The 27926-nt window shown below is 41.5% G+C and overlaps 2 protein-coding genes across 3 annotated transcripts; one reads left to right on the top strand and one right to left on the bottom strand.

The window, feature by feature from the left end:
• Positions 1 to 79: 79 nt before the first annotated feature.
• traf2b (Tnf receptor-associated factor 2b) lies at positions 80 to 15934 on the top strand. Of its 2 annotated transcripts, none has more exons than XM_061698137.1 (11): positions 80 to 160; positions 4574 to 4782; positions 5420 to 5498; positions 5598 to 5696; positions 11063 to 11224; positions 11300 to 11374; positions 11511 to 11585; positions 11911 to 12117; positions 13285 to 13588; positions 14270 to 14418; positions 15160 to 15934. In XM_061698137.1, exons 2-11 carry the CDS (start codon positions 4607 to 4609, stop codon positions 15376 to 15378), a joined length of 1545 nt encoding a protein of 514 aa, XP_061554121.1. In that variant the 5' UTR covers positions 80 to 160; positions 4574 to 4606; the 3' UTR covers positions 15379 to 15934. The 2 variants fall into 2 exon arrangements, with proteins under 2 accessions (XP_061554121.1, XP_061554122.1); XM_061698138.1 differs by lacking the exon at positions 80 to 160 and adding an exon at positions 170 to 284.
• Positions 14786 to 27518, bottom strand: fbxw5 (F-box and WD repeat domain containing 5). Its single transcript, XM_061698136.1, has 11 exons — positions 27439 to 27518; positions 25757 to 25952; positions 25491 to 25648; positions 23977 to 24160; positions 23097 to 23245; positions 22448 to 22762; positions 21575 to 21758; positions 21360 to 21507; positions 20173 to 20385; positions 18957 to 19992; positions 14786 to 15324 (listed from the first exon to the last, which is right to left on the bottom strand). Exons 2-10 carry the CDS (start codon positions 25941 to 25943, stop codon positions 19716 to 19718), a joined length of 1815 nt encoding a protein of 604 aa, XP_061554120.1. The 5' UTR covers positions 25944 to 25952; positions 27439 to 27518; the 3' UTR covers positions 14786 to 15324; positions 18957 to 19715.
• Between the last annotated feature and the right edge of the window lie 408 nt (positions 27519 to 27926).

The raw sequence follows: 27926 nt of genomic DNA, 5'->3' as shown, positions 1-27926 counted from the left end.
TTGGTTTACAAGCGTTACACTCGGAGAGGACTCGAAAACGCAAATGACTTAAGTTCGGGTGTGCTACGTGACGTTGGTGTGGGTGTGGGTGTGGGTGTGGGGTGGACTCCGTGTTCAAATACCGAGTGTGTCGGTTTAAGTGAGCGACTCCGACAACTCGGTGAGTAAAGTGCCTTTTTTTTGGTTTCATTTTTGAAGCGCCGCATTGTGACGGAGGAGCAACACCATGGCACAAATATCTAGAAAGAGAGCTAGCTCTCTTTCTAGATCCAACTGCCTCTCCAGTTAGTTTTTTTTTTCTTTTTCTTTTTCTTTTTTCTCTCTCTCTAAGGTCTTTGGACTAATGTACACGAAAGTCTAGTTGGGTCAGACTCTTTTAGACTTTAGAAAAAACATTTGGATCCTGGTGTCATGCTTTGTGGATTTGTTCATGTGCTTTGGCTGTACTCGTTTTTGTTTGTTTGTTGTGTTTTTTGTGTGTGTGCGCCGGCAGCAGAGTTAATTTGTCACTTGCAGTTTCTTATCTGGCTTTTGCCATCATGTTGTGAAACTGTCCTCCAACCTGTGCAAGACTGTTGCATGCAGTCAAGACGAATTTCTCCAGGTCATTTTTGTTGTTGTAAAAACACTTTCTTAGGAATGGGTATGTTTGTTGTCATAATGTCTATGGACAGCATATGTCAACGTTATGGCAATACCTGATGGGTTTTGATCCTGGAGGAGTAATCACTTTTTCTATTTGGGCTCTTAAGCAGAAAAAAGGGTTAAGCAATGAATCTACGCACATATGAGTCACATAAAGAGACTATTAGGACTTTATTAGGAGCACATGCACAAATTAGTGAGATTATGTTTCTTCCTAGGTGGAACGAAATAGAAACATTTTCTATCAAAACTGGGAGTTTTTATTTTAAAAGGTGAATTTCTAGTGGAGCTCTGTAAACAATGCTTAAAAAGTATTTCTATTTCATCCTTAAAGAAATGTTCAGACCTTTGACATATAAGTCACCAAAATGATGATTCATCAGCATACGCCTCGTATGATCATAATAAACTTTGCTTAGGGAAGTTTGCCTTTGAAAAGTAGGATGCACTGTAGATATCCTGTGTGACGGCTGCTATGATAATAATGCATTTTACTGTTCTACTCAACGCCCTCTTCTAAGTCAGCTTCCCTTCTTTTGAAAGAGCAACAAAGCCCCATTGAGCTACCCTGCATATTTCCCAAATGATGAAATTTTTCTGACAATGCCAGAAAACCAGAAAGTCCGTACCTTGCGCGTGTATTTTTCTGTGACTCATAATAATTTAATAATTTCAGCACAACTCACACTTTATAATTGATGTGCACTCCCTTCATTTGTTTGCAGCTGGGTGAAGCCTACATAGCACCTGTTTTTTTTCTTCTTTTTTCTATATTATTGATATAACCATGATGTGTGTGATGATGATGAAGACATCTGCTCGTTTACTGGAAAGAACACCCACACACAAGTTGTGATTGAAACACATTTATGTGCGCAACTCTCCCGTTCGACAAATAATTACATGGAAGGAAACCTCCATCCGCACCCCTCTCTCGGTTTGACAGATTTTCGCCTATTGTGTATCCCCTGTGATAAACGGGGCTTCACTGTGAAGTTGAATCATCTGATCAAGTCTGCATCAGAACACCTTTCCCTTTATGCCTGATACACACATAATGGAGATTAAACTGGAAGGTGTTTGTTTTGCAGAGCAATACTGTGAACTAGTGCAGGGTGTCATGGAACACAAGCGTGCTTTGAGAGGTTATTCAATTTCACATAATTTGTGTGAAAATTATTTATTAATCACAAATACATCTTTGTTCATCTATCTATGCCGTCAACATGGTATTAGTGACGGGGAATAATGAAATGCTCTTTCATTAGATGGTAGAAGTTACAATAAACCTGAGTATCCACCTGTTGCCATTCATAACAGAATATCAGATTAATGTTCAATTAAAGAGGCCCAAATTTCACATTGAGCAAAATAAATTTGAGTCAATTGACAAAAGATCATCGTTTTTTTCAGTATTCATTCTTTTTGTGACATTTTCGTTCAGTGGTCTGCCATGAGATTTTTTTTTTTTTTATTTAAAATAGGTGTCTTGGCCAAATAAGGGGTCCAAAAGAAGTTTCTGCTGGGGGGCAACTTTGGAAGTTGAGCTGCACTGTGTTTGTCCACAGACTAGGCTTGTGGCTAGATTGTAAGGCAGTTAAACTTCTTGTCACCCGTAGCTAATATATTCTGTGTGGGAACCCTAATATTCACCCCGCCAGATTACATAATTGCCCCTGCATGTGGTTATTATTACTTTTTTGGTTATTCTTTAAAAATTGTGGCAAGCTTTTGCTCTTGATTTTCATACCAATGCTGCATATCTGTTACATCTCTCATGTCTCAACTATGTGGCCCACAGAGGTATACCTGAAAGTCTTTTGCGGCCCTCAAGGTGGCGCTAGCAACTAACACTTAGACTGTCAAGATTGCGCAAAATGATTAGGTAATGCACTAATTCCTCATTGTTAACCACAATTGCAATGCACTTTGATTCCCCACAAGGAGGACGTTGCGACATCATCGTCTCTGCAGTTAGGACAAAATGTATCCTAACAGCCTTGGAATTGCGTAAGACTTTACACTGATCTGATCGGCCAGATCGGTCTCGGCCGATAATTAGCATTTTATGCTTTAATGTCATCATTCGCCTCTCCGCAAAAGACATTTACTCCGCATCACCATTGTGTACGGTATATTTTGAATCGAAAAACTAGTTTATTTTTAGCCTTGTTGTGTGTCTTTTGACGTAGTACCGTAAATATCTGACGGCCAATAAAGTAATAATAAGAAAAAATACATCAATGGTGTGGGACAGACAACACGTCTGAGACAGACAACACGTACTGCGTGGATCAGAATACAAGACAAATTTGGTCTTTCACGATTTAACTATGTCAGACTACTGCAATAAAAACTTGTATTCCGATACCACCGCATGCCGTTTTTTATGATCACTGGGCTTTATCTTGTCAACTCAAACGTGACCGAATACACCCGTTACCACGGCCACAACAACAACAATCGATCGCGTCGTGTGTATTATAAGAACAAAAGGTGTGTTGGTGGTCACCGGTGCTCAGGAGAGGACTTTAATTCAAGGATTGCTTGAGGTATGTTCCCGTACTTTTAATACGATACGACTCGCAAGCAGGCAACAAAACGTTATGTAGCCTAGTAAGCTAGTGCTAGCACTAACGGTTGCACGTAAACATGCCGGCGTTCTGTCAAGTCATGTTCTAAAGTTTCGGTGTGCGTGAAGTAATTTAATTACAATAAAGTAATTTAAATACAGTAAGTTAGCACCCATTATTTCTGTCATGTTGTAATGTTGATTTAGAATACATGACCTGACTACAGCAGTGATTTCCAACTTTTATGGAGCCAAAGGCACATATTTTACAATTGAAAAATCTCATGGCAGACCAACAAACAAAAATGTCACAAAAAGTGGATACATTAATTATTGTATGTACTTCCTGCCATCTAATAGAAGAGCATTTATTTGTTCTGTCTGTCACTATGCCTCACTGGCATAAATAGATGAACAAATATAAATTATTTATTGTAAATATAATTTTTTTTAGCATTGAAGTAAATGAACAAGTCATTTTTATAGACACATTGCTCCATCTTGTGATCGGATCAGTGATCGTTTTTTTAAACTCAACCCCAAAAATCCTGATCGTGTAAAGCCTAGCTGTTATTGACGATGGCGCTGGAGTTTACCGCCTGTGCTATTCATTTCAGCAGTGCTACTTTGGGAAGTATGTTAACTTTAGTACATGCAGAATAGATGTCGTGACTTGTAGCCACAAACCACTCTGACGTTATGTTCTCTTGATGACTATCAAACAAGTGATATGAGCGTCCTTCACACTCTTGATGAGTGATAACGGAACTTAATATGCACAGCTTAGATAAGACGTCAGAAAAGGTTAGTTTCACTTAACGCCCACCGTACACGCTAACCTACGCTAACGCAGTCAACAGTATGGAAAAACTCTTCTAGGTCAGTAATATAAAAGAATCAAATGCAAAACAGTAAGTACTGTACAGTAACTGAGCGAGCCTTCTTGGGCCTCGTGATCACGTATCTTTACGCCACAGTTCATTGTGCGCAGTTTGTAACATCGAAACGTTGTATGTTGGGAGCGTCATAAACCAAGGACCCCCCCCCCCCCAGCCCACCGTAGTTGCCTACGAGCAAAGAAAATGGCAGACCTACTAGACTTCGGTCAGCCGAGCTGCCAAGTCTTGGGAGGAGAATCGGTACGGGGGCGGTGTTATGTAAATTTGCCAGACTGTGATCTCACAATCTGTCAACATTCTGAACTTGCTTGCTTACAGATGCATTTTTCAAAATAGGCAACTCATGAAAATGGTACTTGGTTCCAGAGACCCCAGTATTTGTATTAGAGCAATTCAAAAGTAACGTTTCCATAATATGTCCCCATTAAGATTCCATGATTTTGTTGTTGTGAACCAGACTCCTTGACACGCACCAGTTTAATGGGGAAGAATGGCGCGAGTGTGGTTGGAGAGCGTCAACTCTTTACCAGGGATTCCCCACAGTGTGCTGTCGGTGCCCATGGAAAATAAGTACAAATGTCAGCAGTGTCTCCAGGTCCTCAGGAAGCCTGTCCAGGCTCAGTGCGGCCACCGCTTCTGCGTACACTGCTTCAAGCAGCTCACCAGGTAGACTGCAGGTCCTCCGACCACCCCTCACTCCATTGTCACTTACTGCATCCTTTGAGCTAAATGCACTAGCCTCTCTTTGGGCATTTTTTTTTTTCTTCTTACTCCCAAGACTAATCGTCTTATGCAGACTCATCTGTCCCATGACATTACTGATTTAGTGTCAATGACTTGCAAGACGTGACCATCACGCTGACTCACGTTTGAAGTGGTTCTCTTTTTGTTTTCTGGTTATTTTTTCAGTCTCATGCAAGTCTTGTCTGATTAGAGTCTTGAATGCATCACAGAATTTGTGGATTCGTTGGTGTCAAAAGTAGCTAGTAGGAGACCAGTTAATTTATTGCCTGCAGTATTCTGTATTCTATTATTATTATATATATTTTTACTATTTCCTTGTAAATTTCAGGTGGCATATATTCCATATGGCTGTGTTTAGTTCCACAGTTTTTAATACAATGCTACTCCCTACTCTAGTACCAGCGTGTGACGTGATACACTGACGCAAGCTTGTTTCATGTTCAATTATTATATACAGTGTTTTTCATATAAATATGGACTGTAATTTTGACTTGACTACTGGGTTTTGTTCATTTTAATTGTAAAATGGCACACCTATTTTGGCCTTTCCTTTTGTCAGTTCAGGTCCAAAGCCGTGCGAGGCCTGCCGGCAGGAAAAGATCTATGAGGAGCCCACCTCCATCCTCAACATTGGCGAGGCAAGCGCTAAAGAATGTGGACAGCGTTGTTGTCCAGTGAGACTCCTTCCTCTTCTCCTTGTAATGAGGGGATGTTTTCAGCTTGTTTGTTCCCGCCAGGCCTTTCCGGACAACGCGGCCGGCCGAGAAATAGCAAGCCTGCCTGCGCAGTGTTTGAACGCGGGTTGCAGCTGGAAAGGATCCATTAAAGAATACGAGGTGGGGATTGATTTTGAAAAGTATTTGTTTATTGCATCTGAGCACAAAGACAGTTGTATTTCGAGGTGCTCAAGTAACCACCCCGCATTTTTCAAAGCCTTGATGGCTGTGAAACAGGAAGTGAAACTTAACATGCTTGCCTGGAAAGTCCCGCTTTTAATCGGCAAAACAACTCACTGGGAAAGTACCAGCACTGAGAGGACAAAAAAAACAATAGGAGCTCACATAACCTGCTGATAGAAGGTCTCTGCACTTCTGTTTTATGATGAAGTACCGTTTGGTAATTCAGGAGATTAGGGCTTTAGTTCATTTGTTTTTTTGTGTTGTGCAAATTCTTGCCTTTGTCCTTTGTGGGAGGAAGTGGCGTGCGTGTGGGGCTAAACAAGAAGTAACACCAAATGATAGCAGGAAATCGTCTCGCTTTTGCAAGTGTGGGTTTCAACCCGAAACAATTCAACATGTGGGTTTCAACCCAAAACAATTTGCCTAATTTGAAATGACTATCTTGAGTAACTACATGTCCTGAGCAAAATAAAATAGGCTTAATGTTGTAAAATAAAAACCGATACTGATTTTCTGATTTCTCAACACTTCGATATGTGTTCGATATGCTGTGACGCGACACACGTTTTCCTTTTCAACTTCAACTTCGAATCTTTGGGACGCTGTGCATATATCTGCTTTCCAGTTCGTATATTTTGATTGGATTTCCTCAAAAATGCACCCTCTCGTTTGACTGGTTTCCAGTATTTTCAAACATAGAGGATGCGTTTTCATTGCTAGTGAATGTCATTCTTCAGCCTGAATTTAGTTGGTTTTTACACATGTTGCTTGATAGAGTTTTTGGAGCACCCTATATTTTCTGTTCATGGAATGTTTTCCAATAAATTTCTGTGCTGTTTTTTTTTTTTTTGTGAGGATTTTTGCGAGCACAGTTCTCATGCTCTCTGGGACAAGAGTGTCGTCAGGGCAGACTTTGGCCTCTTTTTTGTTTTTTTCACACATTCACTTCCATTTTTCTCAAAAGTGAGAAGTCAAAAGCGAGAAAGAACGAGCCTACCTGCGATTGTGGGACAGCTGCTTCCTTCACGGTGTCACCAGTCATTTATGAGCAAAGCTTTCCCTCAGAGAAGCCCCGCCCCCATCCTTGGCCCCACCCCTTTATTGATATTTTAGTTTCTTGTCTCAGGTTACAAACGGTTATAATTATGAAGCAACAATCAAACAAATGTTTATTATTATTATTATTATATATATATTTTAAGCATTTGTATATTTAATGTTGGATTTTTTTTAAGTTCCTGAGTTTTACTTTCTTTTAAAATTGCACAGATGAAATGCTCTCTCCCTCGTGTATTTGATTTTGTATTTCCAAAAACAAAAATCTCGTGAAGCAAATTATTCGTAAGCTTTTTTTTTTTTTTTTTTGCCAGACATAAAAGACTATAAAATATTGCGTTATTGGATATATTCATAGTTTTATTGACAAAGAAATATGAATACCCTTTCTTAATACAGGTATGTTCAATGTTCTAAATTTGTAATTAATTAGAATGTTGTACATTATGCGACTGGATACCAGATCCTAATTATGGTTTCTCAAAATTATCTGATCAGGGATGCAAAAAAAACATTAATTTACCCCGAGGCTCCCCCTGCAGTTGTGACATATTATTTACTTTTAAATAAAGTACACTGCCCTCCAAAAGTATTGGAACAGTATGTCCAATAATTCTCACGTTCACGCTACTTTTGCTGTTGAGTGAAAACATTCGAGTTTGACATCAAAAGATGAATATGACATGAGACCAACATTTCAGTTTTTTTTTTATTTATTTTTTTTATTTCCAGGCATTTACATCTGGACACACAACTTAGAAGATTGCATTATTTATACATTTGTACACATTTGTAGGTGAGTAAAAGTATTTAAAGAGACGTAAACTAGATTAAAGTGAATAAGACAATATTTAGTGATAATCCTTTTGCTTGAAATAACTGCATCAAACCTGTGACCCACAGACATCACTAAGTCGATCTCCAGACTTTAACCCGACAGAGCATGCATTATTACCCGTCAAAGAGGAGACTGAACGGTGAAAGTGTGCATAACAAGCTGGAAGAGGCTGCTGTGAAAGCCTGGAAGAGCATCACAAAACCTTTTATTAGACACTGATGTAAGCTAGCATGCCACTCCAATTATATTTAATGAAAGTACATAGTGGTGATGAAAATGCGTGTATTGTTTTGTTCTCTTTCACTGGCTCGATTATGCATTCATTGGTAATAAAGACGTGCAAAATATTTTTTTATTGGCATTACAGCTGCGGTGAATTAAATAGTAGAGAATTGAGCGTGTACTACATTCTTCGAAAAGTGCCACTTTGGCCGCACCCTGTGTTCCGCCTCCAAAAAAAAACAGCTCACTGAGTGATCTCTGCCTCATTGTGCATTTCATGCCAGTGACATACCTGTGAATATTGTCATTCACCCAGGTCGTGGCATACTCAGAGCATTGAATGCAACTGGATTGTTCTGGTCGTCTTCGAAGACATTTTGCCTCTCAAACCTGCACTGCTCTCATGTATATACTTGTAAACCAAGCAGCCACTGAGCAAGTACATGTCGCAACACAGTTGGATGAACTCTGCAGGGGCCTCGTTCCAGTGTATCTTAACGACCGTCGTTTTGTGTCCCAAAAGAGTGTGATACCATTTGTGGTTAGGGCACGCCTCAAACTTAGAAGATACAGTGCCATGAAAAAGTATTGGCTCCCTTCTCAAATTCTTATATTTTTGCATAGTTTCCCCACTTTAATGGTTTAAGATCATTAAACAAATGTAGATATCAGACAAATATAACCCAAGTTAACTTAAAATGCAGTTTTAAATGGTGATTTCACTATTAAGAGAAAAAAACTATTCAAGTTACCTGGCCCTGTGAAAACATAATGATGGCTGAATATTCTCCCTCAGGATTTTCTGTTCAAGAGCAGAATTTATGGTTCCATCAATCACAGCAAGTTGTCCAAGCCCTGAAGAAGAAAAGCAGGCCCAGACCATCACACTACCACCACGTTTGACTGTTGGTAGGATGTTCTTTTTCTGAAATGCTGTGCTACATTTACGCCCAATGTAACGAGACACACACCTTCCAAAAAGCTCAACTTTCATCTCCAGTCCATATAATATTCTCCCAAAAGTCTTGGAAATCATTCAGATGTTTTTTTTTTTTCCAAAAGTAAGAGCCTTATTGGTCAGCAGGGGTTTTCGCCTTGGAACTCTGCCACGGATGCCGTTTTTGCCCAGTCTCTTGGTTATTGGTGTGACATGAACTCTGAGCTTAACTGAGGCAAAGGAGGCCTGCAGTTCTTTGGAAATTGTGCTGCATTCCGTTATGGCCTCCTGGATTAGTCATTGCTGTTCTCTTGGGGTAATCTTTGTAGGCCGGCCACTCCTGGGAACGTTCAGCACTGTTGCATGTTTTCTCCATGTGAGGATAATGGTAATGGCTCTCCCAATGGTTCGCTAGAATCCTAAAACTTTAGAAATGGCTTTTGTAACCCTTTCCAGACTGATAATGTCAATTACTTTATTTCTTGACTTCTCTTGAATTTGTTTGGATAGTGTAATTTTGTTGCAGCTTTTTTTAAGATCTTTTGCCCGACTTGATTTTGTCTGAGAGGTTCTGTTTCAGTGGTTTCTCGATCAAACAGGTGTTGGAGCTAACCAGGCTTAGGTGTGATCAGTGAAAATTCACCCAAAAGGTGTGATTTTGGTGTGCTGGAGCCTATCCCAGCTAACGCAACACCCTGAACTGGTCGCCAGCCGATCGCAGCAATTGTGATTAGCCACAATTAATGCATGATTTATCAAAGGGTGTAATTACTTTTTCACACAGGATCAGGTCACTTTGAATAGTTTTTTTCCCCCTTAATAAATTGAATCGGCATTTAAAAACAGCATTTTAAGCGCACTTGGGTCATATTTGTCAGATATTTACATTTGTTTGGGTGAGGCATGGCCTAACCACGAATGGTATCACGCTCTTTTGGGATACAAAAGGAGTGTGCTAAGAGAACCAGAACAGTTCAGTTGGGAAAAAAACAAACATTGGGTGACTCTTAATATTGTTGCAGAAACACTTGGGAAGAGGCTTCCAAACATAGTGTAGATGGTATTTTGCCATAAAAATTTAATTTAAAAAATTCAGACAAATAGGCAACTTTTTCCACAAATAATGTAGACAAGCCCAAACCCTTCCCAAATCAAATAGGTGAATTCGAGAATGCTGTGACTATGGAGCCACAGTATACCCAAAAGCTATAAAAAAAAAAGCGACACACTTGCAGGTTGGATGCTTGCCGAAGGTCTGCAAAAAAACGTTAGAATTTTGACATTGGAGGAACTGAAAAGCATTTCACAACCTCAACGACTGCAAATTGATGTTCCTTCACACTGACTGAAAAAAACCCGCCATGCTCTAGATGTCACATTTATGGTTTCACTTCTGCTGATGAGTGAAAAAAAAGTGACCTGTCTGGGGATCGAGCCCTGTCGCAAATAGCAGAAAATGTAATTGAGAAAAAAGGTTTTTGATTGCCTATACACGAAGTTCCTTAAAATATTTTCTTGGCAGCAAGAGGCCACAAGATCATATGTGATGTCTGCAAATCTCATGAGACTTCAGTTCAGTAGGTGTCTAATGGGTTAACTCCAAAGATGTGAGAATATCTTTTTTTGTGAGGCCACAACAGAAGGGTACCAAAGGAAAAGTGTGACGATAACGGTAGACGCATTCATGAACACTGACGATTCATTGAACAACAAAAATGATGATTCGATTACAAAAAAATAAAAAAATCGACGCAAAATCTCTACCTTGAAGTTTTGCGACGATCATTTTTTTTGCCATGTTTATATAGCCATAGAACACAATATGGCACACAAAATGGCTGGGATTAAATGAGTTAACAAGGAAGATCAAGTTCAATGTGTACCACAACTAAAGGTTAGCCAGCCTGTCACAGGCCGCCAACTCTAAACTCTCATTTGCTGACACCCACGTCACTGACCAGTCCAGGCACTGCCTTTTAGCCACACACAAAAAGTCACAGACGTTACAATGTTCAACGTGAGGATGGTGACCCAAAGTGGACAAAATAATACCTGCACCTCACATGCACATGTTATTGTGTTTGATAATGCAAACTCAATTTGAATCCTATTAGGCGATTAATCGATGGGATAATTGGTAGAATAGTCAATTGTAAAAATATTCAGTAGCTGCAGCCCTGGATTAGTATTTACATTACTTCCAATGGGGAACAGGAGACCAATCACTGACAAAGTTTTGTCTCGTTGCAGACGCAGCATGAAGGCTCCTGCGACCTGGAGCGCGTGCAGTGCGAGGCCTGCCAGGCCTTCCTGTTGCGCTCGGAGATGGAGCGACACAACGAGAGGGAGTGCGAGGCCCGAATGCTCAACTGTAAATACTGCAAAGTGTCGTGCAGCTTTAAAGACATCAAGGTGAGCGTCGGTTGGTCCGCTCGGGCTCGCATGCTTTTGGTGGTAAATGAACATTGTGACTTTGTTGTTTTCCAGGCGCATGATGAAGTGTGCCTCAAGTTCCCCTTGCAGTGCAAAGAGTGTGGCAAAAAGAAGATCCCGAGAGAAAAGGTGAACGGGACATGTTGAAAGTGAAAGCAAAAGTGATAATACTTGAAGTATGCCAACGGACTGATTTGATCTAATCTTTTAACGTCTATCTGAGGTCGCCGACTCACACCATAACCTTTATCTGTTCCGCCACCAGTTCAACGATCATGTTCGATCCTGCGCCAAGTCCAAGAGTGCCTGCCCCTTTAGCGAAGTTGGCTGCAAGTTTGTGGTGAGTCCCCTCAAAGGCCACAATATGAAGTACACCAGTACAAGAACTTCATCAAAAATAGATGCAGTGGCACCCAAGCGAAAGCATTATTTCCTTTCCGGGAGTTGGCCCACTTGTTGCACTGGCGGATCTGGAAGTGTGCGGAGTACAATAATGGATTGTCACCTAAATGTCAAAATTGAAACTGAACTTTAATTTAGACGAGTATTTATCTGAAAGATACATCGTTTCTTTCTTTAAAAGGTGCCATGTTGAGTGACAAGCTGGGCGGTTAGCTTAGCTTAGCGTCCTATTTTTGTTATGGCCCTTTTTGTTACATTTTCAGCTGGACAACGGCAAGCTGAGCGACCACGAGCACAGCAGCGTCATGGAGCACCTACGCATGCTGCTGCCCTTGGTTCTGTCGGTGGCCCGGCCCGGCACAGAGGCCCCCGTCCCCGGCGAGTGGCAAGAAGACTCGGGTCTGGGCCTGTACAGGGCTCCTGAGGAGGGAGCCTCGTCCCCCGTGCCGCCCGCGGTCAGGGACAAGAAGGTGAGTCCGCCGATGCAACACGGCTGACGTCGGGTCTTCTTTCGTAAAGCGCGTTTGCCGTCTCACTTGTTTCAAGACGATGAATCAATAATCACAGTTTCGCACAGAAACAGATTTTTTTCCCCCCTCATAATAAAAATATGTCTGAATATTTCAACTTGTGTAATTTTAGGATGGTTAGTAAAAAAATATATATATTACTTTAATCTCATAGCATTACATATTTATTTTAAAAATACACACACAAAAGACTACTTTATTCTCCTGTCATAAAAGAAAATGTCTCATGACTTTTAACCCAAAAATATTGAGTTATGTAATTTTAGGACTTTTTCCTCCAAGGTTCCTACGCAAGTATGGAAAGTTTGGAAAAGTCATAAAACTCCAGGTCTGGAAAATGATTGCATCGCAAAATATTCATGTTCAATGTTTGTGTGAGAACACACGGTATTACCATGCTATGGGTGAATACTCGATTCTAATTGGCTCAGAAAATTCCATAATGTTCACCCTTCGAACATCTCAAGTAGTTCCTGTCAACACAAATGAATGCGCAGTTCCCTTCATCGTTCGTATATACGAGCAAACAAAGCAATCTGACACAGGCACATTTTCTGAGAAGTAAACTTGACGTACTCCGAGGAGAGAAACGAAGCGAATTTCAAACACTAAGTGATTTAATCATTTAGTTTATTTGGTGATTACAACACCTTTGACGAGCGGGATGCTGCTGAGGAATTAAGGGGGGAAATCAAGAGACCGACGCGGCACAAAGAGTTAACTCCGTAAGATTTAAATCGACTCGCGGATGAGCAAGAGGAAGGCGATTAAAAAGCCCAAAAACAACAACAACAACAAATGGTTATGGTTTCAAAGTAGGGCTTTAAAGTAAGCTTAGGGGTTCAAAGTAGGGTTTTTAAAATAGGATTAGGGTTTGAAAATAGGATTTCAAAGTAGGATTTCAAGACGGGCTTAGTGTTTCAAATTAGGGTTTGAAGAGAGTTTTAGTGTTTCTAATTAGGGTTTTAAAACAGGGTTAGGGTTCCAAAGTAGGGTTTCAAGACATGGTCAATGTCTCAAAGTATTGTTTCAAAACAGAGTTAGGGTTTCAAAGTAGGGTTGTGCACAATGGATCAAAGTTCACCGCTCCATTCCGGTTCCGTCCAGGTGAGCGCCTTGGAGAACATCGTGTGCGTTCTGAACCGCGAGGTGGAGCGCAGCTCGGTGACGCTGGAGGCCTTCTCGCACCAGCACCGCCTGGACCAGGACAAGCTGGAGAACCTGAACAACAAGGTGCAGCAACTGGAGCGGGCCTTGGCCATGCGTGACTTGCAGCTGTCCGAGACGGAGCAGCTGGTGCGAGAACTGCAGTTCTGTACCTACGACGGCGTCTTCGTCTGGAAGATCTCGGACTTTGCGCGCCGCAGGGTCGACTCCGTGGCGGGTCGGGCGCCCGCCATGTTCTCGCCAGGTGAGAACCGCCGTTTGCATCCGATCGCAATGTCTTCCAGCAGATGATTTGATTTGGAAACAAAAATGCAGAGCGAGTACATACACACGAAGCGAAGACTCTCCTTAACTTCTGCCGGCAACCCAGGCTAAACCCTAAGCTCCTCCTCGACACACAAAGATCTCAGAACAGTCGAGCTTTATCACTTCAACGTAGTTTCTTGATCCCGTTACTTCTTTCCTGTTATCCTTGGCTTTGGGTCCATCTTGTAGCATCTTAGGCCATTACAAATAGTGCTCAAAAATGAATAGGTGAGTTTTAGCAAATAGCAAGAGAGGTTCCACGGGGGGGGAAAAAATAAAAAATACACTAAAAGATGAATTTGTGAATAGTGAAATGCGACTCGGTGGGCTTCACTATGACATTTGTTTTTGCAAGTGGACAAGACTTGTTTTGAACGTGTTTTGGCACGGTTGTCATCTTTCAAATCCCTAAGCAATTTCTTGCTTCTGCTCGACGGTTGCCACGTCACCGCCTCGAGTGACCGCCAGTGCTTATATGTGTTGGCCGGCGGACGTGGGGAATTTCCACCAGACCCCCCCCCCCCCGCCCCCACCCTTTATGTCCTTTAGGGAGCGTTCGAGAGGCTTTGTTTCAGGCTCGCTATCACGGTTTAAATTCTCTTATCTTTTCTGTCACCAGCGTTCTACTCCAGCAAGTACGGCTACAAAATGTGCCTGCGCTTGTACCTGAACGGCGACGGCACGGGGCGGGGGACGCACCTGTCGCTCTTCTTCGTGGTCATGCGGGGCCGCTGCGACGCGTTGCTCAAGTGGCCCTTCAGCCAGAAGGTAGGACCGCAGACCTAATCGGAGGACATACTGAGTCACGTACGTGCAAGTCCGCCGAAGTAAGTCTTAAGTCTTGACCTGTAAGTCAAACGTTACTGTGGCAAAAATCAAGCAAGGAAGGTCGAGTCACCACAGAATTTCAAGTCAAGTCGGCACGTGTTAAGCAAGTCAGGAGTCAAGTCGTACAATCTACAGGGTTCGGGAGTAAAAGTAAGTATGCAGTTGCAACCTATGCGAAATTGTTTTTTTTGGTATAGTTGGCATAAGGAGTAACAAATATATAATTTTAATGATTATTGTTCATGGTAAAGCCCAATTTTAGGAAGCGGCGACAGGCAACAAATGCTACTTTTTCAGTGTTCAAGAAAAAAAAATAACATTAATTATGAAATCAGATCAATGTGAACAACAACTTTGCCTTACAAAAGTCTGCTCGCTTAATGCTAACACACTGCAAAATACCATAGACGGGCTAATGAAATTGTCATAAATTTTGCAGTTGTTGTAAACCTTTAAACAACAGACATTTGAGCATAAACGTCACAAACACGTGAAGACAGATAATTTAACATCATATAAATTTGTGCCACAGTAACTTGGGACTCGCTTAACATTTGACGGTGAAGCCGTGAGACTCACCCAAGACCCGCACGTATGCGGACTTACTTCCGAACGGGCCGGAAAAACGAGAAAAACAAGCAAAACGACTTGACCCTGGTCCTCTCGCGTCGTGTTGTTCAGGTGACGCTGATGCTGCTGGACCAGAACAACCGCGAGCACATAATCGACGCCTTCCGTCCGGATGTCACCTCCACGTCCTTCCAGCGGCCCGTGGGCGAGATGAACATCGCCAGCGGCTGCCCGCTCTTCTGCCCGCTGGGGAAGCTGGCCGGGAAGAGTCCGTACCTGCGCGACAACACCATTTTCATCAAGGCCATCGTGGACCTGACAGGCTTGTGAGGTGAAAACTGCGGAAGTTTCCACCAAAAAGCACCATTCACAGCAAAGTAGAATATTGCTATTTCTATTTACTATATACACACAGCTGACTGATGCAGCTGTTATTTGAGCCTACAATATTATAATAATTGGATATAGTAATAATACATAATACAGCTATTGATTATATTTCACATACTATTTGCTTTGCTAAACAAAATCTCTGTTCATTGCTGTTTGGTTAACTTGTATTTATTGCATATACATAACATATCTGTTAAGAGCCAATACATGAGCTGTATTTAATCAAATAACAAACACATTGTTAAATCAGTGTCACGCCTGTACCTCAAAACTGATTGCATATTATTTTCATAGATAAATTCCAGTTATTAAGCATTTCTTAAAGAGAAGTCTGTCAATTTTGAAGTTTTTTTTTTTTATATAATTCAAAATATTTAAAATACATCAAGAATATATAAATGTTTCATTTAAAAATAATTACAAGTGTGTGTGTGTGTCTATATATACATATATATATGTGTATACACACACATATATATATGTGTGTATATATATATATGTGTATACACACACATATATATATGTGTGTATATATATATATATATACACACACACATATATATATATATATGTGTGTATATATATATATATATATGTGTGTGGGTATATATATATATATATATATATACATATATATACATATACATATATATATATATATATATATATATACATATATATATACATATATATATATACATACATATATATATACATATATATACATATATATATATATATATATACATATATATATATATACATATATACATATATATATATATATATATACATATATATATATATACATATATATATATATATATATATACATATATATATATATATATATATGAGAGAGACAGACTGACAGAGAGTGTATTTACTTTATTTAAAATATTTCTAAAAATATATCAATGTTTTGAATTATGTAAAAAAAAATACTTTTGAATTTATATGTAAAATATTTTTTAAAAATATTCTATGATCATACGTGTTTATATAAAAAATACACGTACATACAGTATGATCATTATTACATGTGCGGCTCTTGTATTGGCTCTTATTACCGACTTGTATACTATGTTACTACTTGTTTAAATTAATAGCTTGGTGTCATGTATTTCAAAATATATAATACAAAATATTTTGTTGTGTTTCAGATCATTTGAAAGATACTATGTATACACACTTATTTCTATCCTATTGCTAATTATTATTTTATCTGTTAATTTCTTCACTGTATGCAAGTAGAAAACTAGTTTGTATTCATGTCAAAGTCATAAAACAAAGTGTGAGCAGGTTTCAATGCTGTATCATTAAGCAACACAACGCATCACAACATTGTTTGTGTGCACGCATGTGCGCATGCATCACTAAACAAGAGAGACTTATGAAAAAGCCCAAAATCAACAGTACAGAAGCAACCTGAACTGTATACTAGTAACCCTTTCTTGCCTAGTTTTTCCCCATATGTTTAGTGTAGACGTAAGAGCCCCAAATGCACCTTGATCGGTTTGCGTGTGTCACGTCCTCTAAAATAAAAGCCTAAAAGCATTTAACGCCCAGATTTAGGATCAACATACAGTATACGAATCGACATTTGGTGCAATAAAACGCACCCTGACCTACAATGGTCGTGATGTTCCTCACCATATCTTGTGCGTGAGTGTGCTTCCCATAAACATGAGACCTGAGGCGGAACGAAGCGCAAAATGTCACATTGAAACCATCAAGTCATCATAATCATGAAAAGGGGAAACTCCTTTAGTTCCCCACACTAAGATAAGGTCGCCTCATTCCCACCTCGTGGTTACGACGTTTCAATGATGACGTGTTTGACATATTTACCATTTCAATATCAATACTCACAAGTATCACATTGTGGGAACTGCTGTGACTCAACAAATAGGTCTACAACAAAGTAAAAAAATAACACTATGAGAGAGAGAGTCCTAATATATAGTACTATGTACAGTATACATGTATCATAGAGTACTAATATATAATACCAATATAGGTACAGTATACTTTTAAAAATGTAAACGTTTTCTGAATGAAATAATTGATTTTAAATGTAGACAGACAATATAAAACAGACATATATTTATTCTTTATCCTTTGCGAAAAATGACTAATTTACTGCAGCTTATCGAGTCAGTTGTGAAACTCTTCTTTAATGCAGTTTAAAGAAGAGTTGTGAAACTCTTCTTTAAACTTATCGAGTCAGTTCTGAAAAAAAAACTTGTGAAAAACTCAACTAATAAAAGAACTATATAAAAAAAAATTTAAGATTCAAAATATTTTTGAAATATAATTTAGTTGTATATATGCTGTTTTACAATTGTTTAAGAAAATCAACTATTAAAATGAATATTTGAAATTAATTCATAATTGTAATATTTAAAAAAATATATTCTTTATAAAGAGTCACATTTTCAGATAAATATTTTGCCCAAGGGTTGGACACTTCACATGACAATTAGTGAGAATACATTTTTTGGCGGCCTTGATTTTTTTAGACTGTTGACCTGGATTTATTTATTTTTAACATTTCCCTTTATAGAAAACTGGAGATTTTTGGTCAGTTCCTGTTTATTATTATCATGGCGATCACCACCATCGAAGGCTGCCAATTTGACAAGCCTGATTCCAAACTGAAAGCATCGCAATTCACACGAAGACAACAAGGAAGCTATTTTTGCAATGAACCTCAGTCACCTCCCCTAAATGCAACCGTTGTTGGCCTTTAATTGTTTGAACAACACTTTGCCATCATGATAACGTGTTGCCAACTGAAGATGAAGTTTGATTTCAATTAGAACTTTTTTTTTCTATAAAAGGAATTCAGTGTGCTGTTCAATACATACAATATTTATTTTTAGATATGTCAATATGTGTAAAAACAAAAACAAAATCCTCACAATCCTAAAAGGACTTAACAAGGGAACAAAAAAATTATCATACATTCAACCAAGGGATGGAAACCTTTATGTTTTTTAAAGACAAAAAAAGGAGAATCTTTTGACCAAATTAGGGTCTATTAATGTCCACCCGCTGGACACAGAATTAGGTACACCTGCGCAATTTTATGTCAGTCAGTGTTGACTGACATTGTCACATTTGAACAATGTCCTGACTTTTGTTTCTCAAATTGTGGCTACACGAGAGGGGCAAAATGGTGCAGGCGTGCCTAATGATGTCTTGCGAGTGTTTCTATAGGGAAAGTCCCTCTGCACTTTTTTTTTTTTTTTTTCCCCAAATATATTATATTTACCTGATTTATGCTATATTGAAACATGTCTGTTAATAACAAATGACATCCAGGGTTCATTTTCGGACATCCTCCGAGGATTACATGCTGTATTACAGAAAAAGAAGATGGAACAAATACCCTTTTTCTGCACATGACAGGCCCAATATGATTAGTTTTCTCTCAGCCATGCCCACATTTTTTAAAAATAAATCACAAAAATGTGAGATATTATGTTCAAACAAAACAACATAAAACGTACCTTCCATCCATTTTCTGTACCGCTTTATCCTCACAAGGGTTGCGGGCATGCTGGAGCCTATCCCAGCTATCTTCGGGCGAGAGGCGGGGTACACCCTGAACTGGTTGCCAGCCTATCGCAGGGCACATAGAAACAAACACCCATTTGCGCACACATTCACACCTAAGGGCAATTTAGAGTTTCCAATCAACCTACCGTGCATGTTTTGGGGATGTGGAAGGAAACCGGAGTGCCCGGCGAAAACCCACACCAGGCACAGGGAGGACATGCAAACTCCACACAGGCGGGGCCGGGATTCGAACCCCGGTCCTCAGAACTGTGAGACAGATGTGCTAACGAGTCTGCACCGTGCCGCCTAAAATGTAACTTATTTTTTGTTAAAATTCTCTCTGGGCTACGTGGCCCCAAATATGACATGGGAAGAAAATTCTTCCTTCTATTTATCTCGGGGCAACAAATTAGTATTTTGTGACCACACGTACATATTATGGTCATACATTATACCCATGTATTTCATGGCCACAAATTTCTATTTTGTGTCCACGTTTGTTATATCTACACTGTGGCCACAATTAAAAACAATTTCCCCAGTGTTATGTCTGTGTTCAAAAGAAACAAAGAAAAAAAGTTTAAAAAATGTTTTGTCTTCTGTTAAAAATGTCTTGTGACGGTTGTTCACAGCGAAGCTATCAACAGTCTGCGTGCACGCTTAGGAAACGCCCCCCCCCCCCCCCCCCCCCAGTGTTGACGCGGCGTCCGTCACGGCTTGCCGTTGAGGCCCCTGCTGCGATTGAGCCAGGAGGCCAAGAGGCCAGGGCGGCGGTGGGTCCGGGTGTGCCGGGTGGCGTCCCACGCCAGGCGTACGGCGCGGGGGGAGCGCCAGACCTTGACGGTGGCGTCGTCGCTGGCCGACAGCAGCAGCTCTTGATCGGCGGGGCTGAACGCCACAGAGTTGACTACGTCGTCGTGGGCCAGCCGCGCCAGGCAGATGTTGTAGTGGCGGTCCCAGATGTAGCCGTGCTTGTCTTCGGCGCCGCTGGAGAGAGTTGGGAGCTCAGTATAGCTTGGAGCCACTCAAAATGGACTTTTTATTTTGTCACCGTTTGTTCAATAAAAGCCATTTAAAGTGCTTCGAGTCAGAGATTTTTGCTCCCACTTTATTTGTAATCAAATAATTCGATACATGCTTTCAGTTCAGTGCGTGCGTGCGTCCCACCTGGCAACAAAGTCTCTGCTGACGTCGAGAAAGATGAAGAAGCACTCGTCGTTGGGCGTGAAGGCTCGGTGGGCGCGAAGACTGCGCCGCTCCTCCCTCAGACTCTTCAGGTCGATCACGTGAAGGTCGATCTCCTCGGCGATGGGGGGCGGAGACATGGGGTCGGAGATGATGCAGCCCGCGGGCCACGCCCGGCTGTTCACGTACAGGTACCTGATTGGGCCACACGCAACACTGACGTGTTCACATACGAGTGGGCAATCGGTCGACAAGTGACACTGACGTGTAGGGCTGTCACTATTGAATATCGGATAAAAATGTATTTTGCGGTAGTTTATTCCAAAGGTTTTTTTCAGATTACTGTTCAATAAGTGATTTTTGTTGTTTATTTTGTATTGTTAAATGATTAATGAAAACCAAATAACAATTCAGCAATATCAAATATGTCAAACTCTCAAACCTTTTTTTGAAATAAGAGTTACTTGTTGGGTACAGATTAATGCTCTGGGCTACTAGTTCGTAGTGATATACACTTCTGAGGCTGCTTCAGGTTCGACCGTGTCAATTACAGGTTATTCATACTACGGCTGCAAATAATGATTCTTTTCATAATACTTTAAATTGACTCTTATTTTTCCTCATAAATTGATTATGATTCCGTCACTGGTTTGGTCCATAACGTGTCAAAAAATAGGCAAAAATGTTCATCGTTATTTTCCACAGTTAAACACAAAAGATAATTCCTCTGCTTTGAAAGACGATAGAAATCAGAGAATATTTACTTTTGAGAGGTTGAAATCAGAGGATTTAGACAATGTTAAGTTTAACAATGGCTCTAAACAATTAATCGATGATCAAAAGAGTTGATTAATTTGATGATCCGATTGGTCGACACGCAACACAGACCTGTTCACGTACAAGTAAATGATTGGTCGACAACGTCGCATATAAGTGTCTACGTTTGGTGCCATCTTTGTGTGAAGCACGTACGATGAAACGAGGGGGAAGAGTTTCATTTGATCAGGTTACTAGAAAAAAAGTGATTTGTGCCATCTATTGGCAACTACTTTTTGAGCGGCCGTCAATTTCCTGGAAATGTTCTCTGTTGGAGGAGGGGCTTCACTGCGTTACAGACTTGCGACCGGTTGTGTCTGGTGTTGGACGCGGGACGAACAAGATTTACTGACCGGTTGTCCGGAGAGAGGCCCATCCCAATGATGTGCCCGTGGATATCGATGACGTGGTCCAGCGAGTCGAAGAACTCGTCGGAGCTGCGTTCCTCTCCGAGCACGGGTCCGGAGGTGGTCATCTGGTCCGGCTTGATCCTCTTAATGCCTGGACCCAAAACAAGCGCTAAGACGGCCGCCCCACAGCGACAGGGAAGTACAACGGAGGCACTCACCTATCTGGTGAGGAGAGTACGTAAGGCTGCCAGTGGTAAACAATAAGTAAGTCTTGTCCTCTCCGTCACCGGGCTCGCAGGTCTCCATTAGGTTTGTGTCTGGGGCTTTGGTGTAGACCCGGCCCATCATCTGAGCCACCTGTCTCTCAATGGCCACCTGGCTGGGCTCCATATTCTTACAACTCTAACATAGAGAACACAAACATGACAGCCAATCCGTTAAGAGGCTCTTGCACATATCAGAGGAGGCAAAAGTACAGATACTTGTGGGGGGTGTAAACACTGGTAAAAGTACTGTGCTGACAGACTCTGAAATACATTAGATGAATGCATATTCTATGACTTTGCACTTATAATAGCAACCTTAACAAGTCTGGATGGAATTGCAACTTCAACCTAAGTACAATGCAGCAAGAATTTTGAAAATCGGATGATGGGTTCCGGAGAAATGTAGTTTGTGTCTGTGTGTGTGTGGGTGTGTGTGTGTGTGGGGGGGGGGGGGGTTGTATGATATCACTTATGAAAATCTGGTCCCAAAAAGCCTTTCAATGAAGAGTTTAACTATATAAATGTATTATTCCTCAACATATCTCCTGGACCCCTTCGTTTCGTCTGCTAATCAATCCCCGATTGGCTGACAAGTTTCAGTTAAAAATATCCACCAATAAGCTCGTACGCGGCAAAATTCCGAGGGGTTCTCCAAGTCTCTCATTATTCTCAAAGTTCTTGCCTTTAACATTTTTCCCTTGACATTAGCAAGCAAAAGTACAGAAGGCACATAAAGTGTAGCACAGATACCTGAAAAATCGGCCGAAGTAATAAGTACCGTAATGAAGAAGTATTTGTTACTTCTCACCACTGCACGTGGCTCACCTGCTTCAAGTGCTCCAGGCTCGAGATGGCGGCGGCCGTGCCGTGACATCTGTCGTCTCTCGGGCTCGCCGCGTCCTCCTCGTCTTCCTCTTCGCTGCCGGACGTTCCCAGGTCGAAGAGGAGCGGCTGGTGCTGCCGCTGCTGCTGTTGGCTTTTCTGCCTGCGGGCCTGAGACTGAGCGTCGTAGTCCAGCAGCAGGTCGGGGTTGTCGTGACGGCGGCAGTGGGCCACCATGACGGTGCGGATGGTGCTGGCGTTGATGTTCTGGATCTTGAAGAGACGCTTCACCACGTTGACGTTCTCCGACTCGATATCCTGTCCAAGATGACGGACAACTGATTAATCAGTAAAGTACGGCGGAAACTCCTAATGGTGGTCCGACAATTCGGAAATGGGAGAAACGTTTTTGTTTTTTTCAGCCATTTATGTTTTTTTTTTTATACAAAAATCTTGAGCATGCGGCACTGGAGTTCAGAATAGAGCATCGAAATTAATGCTACAAGTGTTTTGCTTCTTCTTTGTCTTTTTTGGGGGACTGCACAGTTTCTTACGGAGGAAAAAAATCAGAAACATAACAGATTTTGATGTTTCAGTATTTTGAATTCAATTTCAATTGTGCAGCACGTGCAGCCACTCCGCCAGGCCTCACCTGGAAGGCTTTATTGAGCCAGAGCACGGAGCAGGACGTCATGTTGCCGATCCAGTGCAGGTTGCCCGAGATCAGGTGCGTCTCGTTGAGCCAGCAGCCGAACACGTCGTACGGCTTGTTCCTCACCCGCGAGAGCAGTGTGTAGTTTTCTGTCGCGCCGCAGAAAGCACGTTATCGCCGCTGTTGGATTGGGCTGGATTCACACTGCGTGATTTTAATGACACAATTCCGATCTTTTTGCTCTCAAGTGGTCAACTTCAATGTACTTCCTTGAACTCGATGCACTACTTAGGTGTCAGGCGGGGCTTTGGCGCCAACATGTGCCATCTTACGGTGTTTCAAAAAACACACATGAACACTACAGCAAAAGCAGAGATAATTAAATACGGTTTAAATATGCTTTTTGACAAGAGTACTTAACATTAAATATGACTGGGCGAAACATGCTATATTAGAGGTGTTTTGAACATTGAATACTGCATGGTCTAAATGTGCTAAAATTAGTGGTACGTAGAACACTTACCATAATATAGTGTAAGCACACCACATTAGAAGCATATAGAACACTCAATTTACTGTAAATATACTACATTATAGGTGAATAGAACTTTAAGCATGGCTTAAATATGCCACATCGGTTGTGTATAGAACACTAAATTGGGTGTCAATATGCTACATTATAGCTGTGTCCATCATTACATAAAAAAAAAAAGCTAATAAGAGATCTATGAATGTAAACAGTCTTACGGGTTGCGCCACTTGGAATGCATATGGAAATGGAATTAGAAACAAAAATCCGACATAGGCATTGAATCAAAATTGGGAAATGAATCCAGCTCGGTCCTCGTTCGGGATTGCGCAGGTGCACCGCCGTACGTACCCAAACTGAGGACGGCGATCTCCCCCGAGGAGGAGTGGTGCGGGCCCAGGTAGACGCCGGACACCAGCAGCAGGCTGTCGTCGGCGTTGAACTGCGAGAACTGCGTGTAGCCCCAGTTGAACTGACGCATGCTGGAGCTGTGCACCAGCGAGATGTTGCCATCGTGCCGCTCCGTGTCCCAAAGCTCGGGGAAAACCAAAGAGAGCGATAAGGACGGACGCAGCTGGTTCCACACAATCTAGTGCAGTGATGACAAAGGTATCTTTTTATCTAGCTAGCTATCTGCTTCATTTTTTGTTTTGCTTTTTATTTGGAATCTGTAGGCACACTTTTTTTTAATGTACAACTGTCATGTATGAGATGAAATGATTAACTTCGAGCGTGCATTTTGCTTTTTAGCAACACTTATTCTTAAAGAAGGACCCACTATTACACTTGCATGACTCTTAAAAAGGCTAAAATATTACTTATTACATTGCCCATAACGTGATAAAGATTTTATGATGGTCAAGGTTTGCACCTGAAACATGTTTTCTATATCCATATTTCCTCTGAGGGGCGGGATTATTCTGTGTATTTTTATTTGTAGTTCTTTCTATCAACCTGTATGACTGATAAATGTGTTAAAAAACAAATCTGACATTTTATTTTTACGTCTTAAAGCAGAGATATTACAAAAATGCTTATTTTGCATTTGCAAGAGACAAGAACTGCCCACACCAAACAAAGTGATTCCAACTCCAAAATTCCAAAGTGATTTTATCGTTGGCGTACAGTGTTCCCCGCACATTTGCAAATTCACTTATCCGCAGATTTTTTTTTTGGGGGGGGGGGGGGGGGGGGCAGACATATCCCCTGTAATTTGCTGAAAAACCCACCAAATCACTGTTTTTGTGCTCAGGCCAAAGGCTCGTCTCAAATAAAAATATAGCTTTGGCGCCATCTTGTGGCACTTTGGCGCCAAGGAAATATGTTGAAGTGAAGGGAGGTGTTTCATTGAGCCAGGCAATAGCCCTGAGAGAAAAGTAGTGCTTTGCCGCCATCTTGTGACATCTACAGGCAATCATAAAGCTTTTTAAAGGGGTGTCAATTCCCCCCAGATTTCCCCTTTTACCACTGGGGAAGACTTTACTTTGATTTGATTAAGTAAAACACCTTGGAATGGTTTAAAGTGTGGGAGGGGGGAAAGTATGATATGTTTGCTTTTATATTCTATGGTCAGAGATGAGCAAGACAGTATCCCAACTGTCTTTCGGCAAGAGGCGGGATACACCTTTAACTGGTGACCAGCCGATCGCAGGGCATATATGTACAATTTAGAGTCTTCACTGAAACTTGAATGCGTGGTTTTACAACGCGGGAGGAAGCCCGAGTATCCGGAGAAAACCCACTCAAGGCTGGGGAGAGCGTGCAAACTCCACACTGTGAGCCAGACGTGCTGACCGCTAGTTCGACTATGCTGTGAACTTGCGGTCACTAGCGCTGTGATCCGAGAAGGATGTGCCACGGATTACCTTGACAGTGCAGTCTTTGGAGCACGAGGAGAAGCGGTGGCCCCGGTGGGAGAAGGCCAAATGGAGCACCTGGTCGCTGTGCTCCCTCAGTGTTTGGACCTCAACACACGGGATACAGTCAAAGAGACGCTTGAACTCCCTGTACCACGACACGGCCGCTGCGCGAGCGCACACAAACACACACACACACACACACACACACACACGGTTGAGGCGCTGCGTGGAGGAGGAAGAAAAAGAGTTGCGGGACCCTGTGAGAGCCCCACCTGGGTGTCGGGGTACGGCGCGGGGGATGCGGTAGTAGGAGTAGAACAGCTCCCTCCATAAAAACTCATCCCTGGAGACGGCCAGCCACTGGCGACAGGTGAGGCCCGCCCTCAGCACGGCATCGTGGGGCAGACGCAGGAAGATCTCCAACACCAGAATGTCTGGCAAAAATGAGCCACACTCCATCCTAACATCCTGGGTTGAATCCAACACATTGAGTTCACTTCAATTGGATGTAACTTCTCAGTTCATGCTCATTCTGTACAGGATGGGTCACAAGTAGGCATATTTTCCATGTTATTACATTTATTTATTGCAATTACATTTATTGGCATGTTATGTCGATTATCAGGGCGTGAATGAGGAACGTCACGTAAAAAATCCACTGACGTTCAACTCCAGTCGTGCGGTAAACCACCGTCGCTCACTGTAAATGACTGTTTTGCCATCAAAAGCCCTCTCATTCGCGTTTTGTAAATTTATAGTTTAAGGTGTCACAAAAGCAAAAACTATTTACATCAGTCACAGTTCTGTATGTTGTATTTCCACAAAAAGCTTGTTTTCTCCACTTTTTGGTCAGAAACTGGTGTTTTTGGTGGAACCAACCCAGATTCTACTGCTGATTACTAAACAACGGAACCATTTTTTTTCTCATCTATGGTAGGTTTGGTGCTTACCGTTACAACCATTCTGTTTGTCAAAATATAATATGGTGAAGTCTGCTTTGAAAATGGCCAGCAGGAAATGAGTACAACACGGTTTCATTTCGAAAATGCGCATTAGTATTTCCAAACCAGGGTTTCTAGTCTCTCTTTTATACAAGGCTTAAAGTTTCAAAACCAGCGTTAGGTTTGGCGATCCTAAAGATGGTGAGCCCCCTCCTTTCATTCTGCCAACCTTCTTTCCTTCCTTCCCTACATCCTTTGCACTTCCTTCAACCCATCCTTCGTTTCTTCCCGTCCTTATTTTCTTGCTTTGCACTCAATCCTTCCATTCATTCTTCATCCCTTTCATCTTTCTTACCTTCCTTTCATGCCACCCTTTCTTCCTTCCTTACTGTCATACAACCTTGCTTCCTTTCTTCATTCCATCTTTCAATCCTTCCCTCTTAAAATCCACCCATCCTTCCTTCCAAGCTCCCTCCCTTCCTTAAATAAGATCATTCAAAACGCGTATACCTATTTTTGGCCAGCTTTTAACAACATTACATTTTCCTACATTTAGTAGGCACTTTATAAAACGGTCCCCTTGGTGGTAACAAAATTGTGCTGTAAATGGCTGAGAAGAGCGTACATGGAGTGAGCTCGTCCTCACTAAAGCAGGCCATCCACGGAGGATGACCTAACATGGTAAAGGTTTCCAGTCTGAGTGTGGGGAAACTCCTGACAAGTCACCGTGTTTGCTCCTCGGCCTGTACTCGGCTGTGCAAAAACACTCCGACCAAATTGAAAGTGCAACTTTGACTCCGTGAAAGCGTTCAATCGAAAATATTTTGAAGCTGCCCACGTAACGCTGACGTTACGCTTGCCAACTTGCTGCTAACCCTGCTAGCTAACTAATTAGTTAGCCACTAGCTGACGTTGGGTGTTCAACTTGCACAAGTTTCCCTTTGGCAACAGCGCACAACGCTCAGGAAATGCCCACCGAACCCAAACGGTGACAATGTCGTGTTCAAACCCACCTGCTGGATCACAGTTTTGCATGTTGGCGACCGGCTAGCGGCTAGCCGCCTGGAAGAATAACAACACAGAGCGTAGGAGCGACAAGGCCTAAGTAGTCGAACACAGAACATATCGTCGCACTCAAAGCAGAAGGCCCGACTAATGCATTTGAGATAGATAGATAGATAGATAGATAGATAGATAGATAGATAGATAGATAGATAGATAGATAGATAGATAGATAGATAGATAGATAGATAGATAGATAGATAGATAGATAGATAGATAGATAGATAGATAGATAGATAGATAGATAGATAGATAGATAGATAGATAGATAGATAGATAGATAAGATTAGATTAGATTAGATTAGATTAGATCGATCGATCATCTGGGCAGAGGGCCGTCTGGGTTTCTCTGCTTACTTGCTGCAAAGCGACCTGACCACATATATTGTAGCTCGGTAAAGAAAACTCATGGTTGGATGGTAGATGTGAAGTTGTAACT

Source organism: Phycodurus eques, chromosome 15 (assembly GCF_024500275.1).
Source record: "Phycodurus eques isolate BA_2022a chromosome 15, UOR_Pequ_1.1, whole genome shotgun sequence".
NCBI lineage: Eukaryota > Metazoa > Chordata > Actinopteri > Syngnathiformes > Syngnathidae > Phycodurus > Phycodurus eques.
Note: the sequence above shows the minus strand (reverse complement) of the source record. Positions and strands in the feature narration are given on the sequence as shown.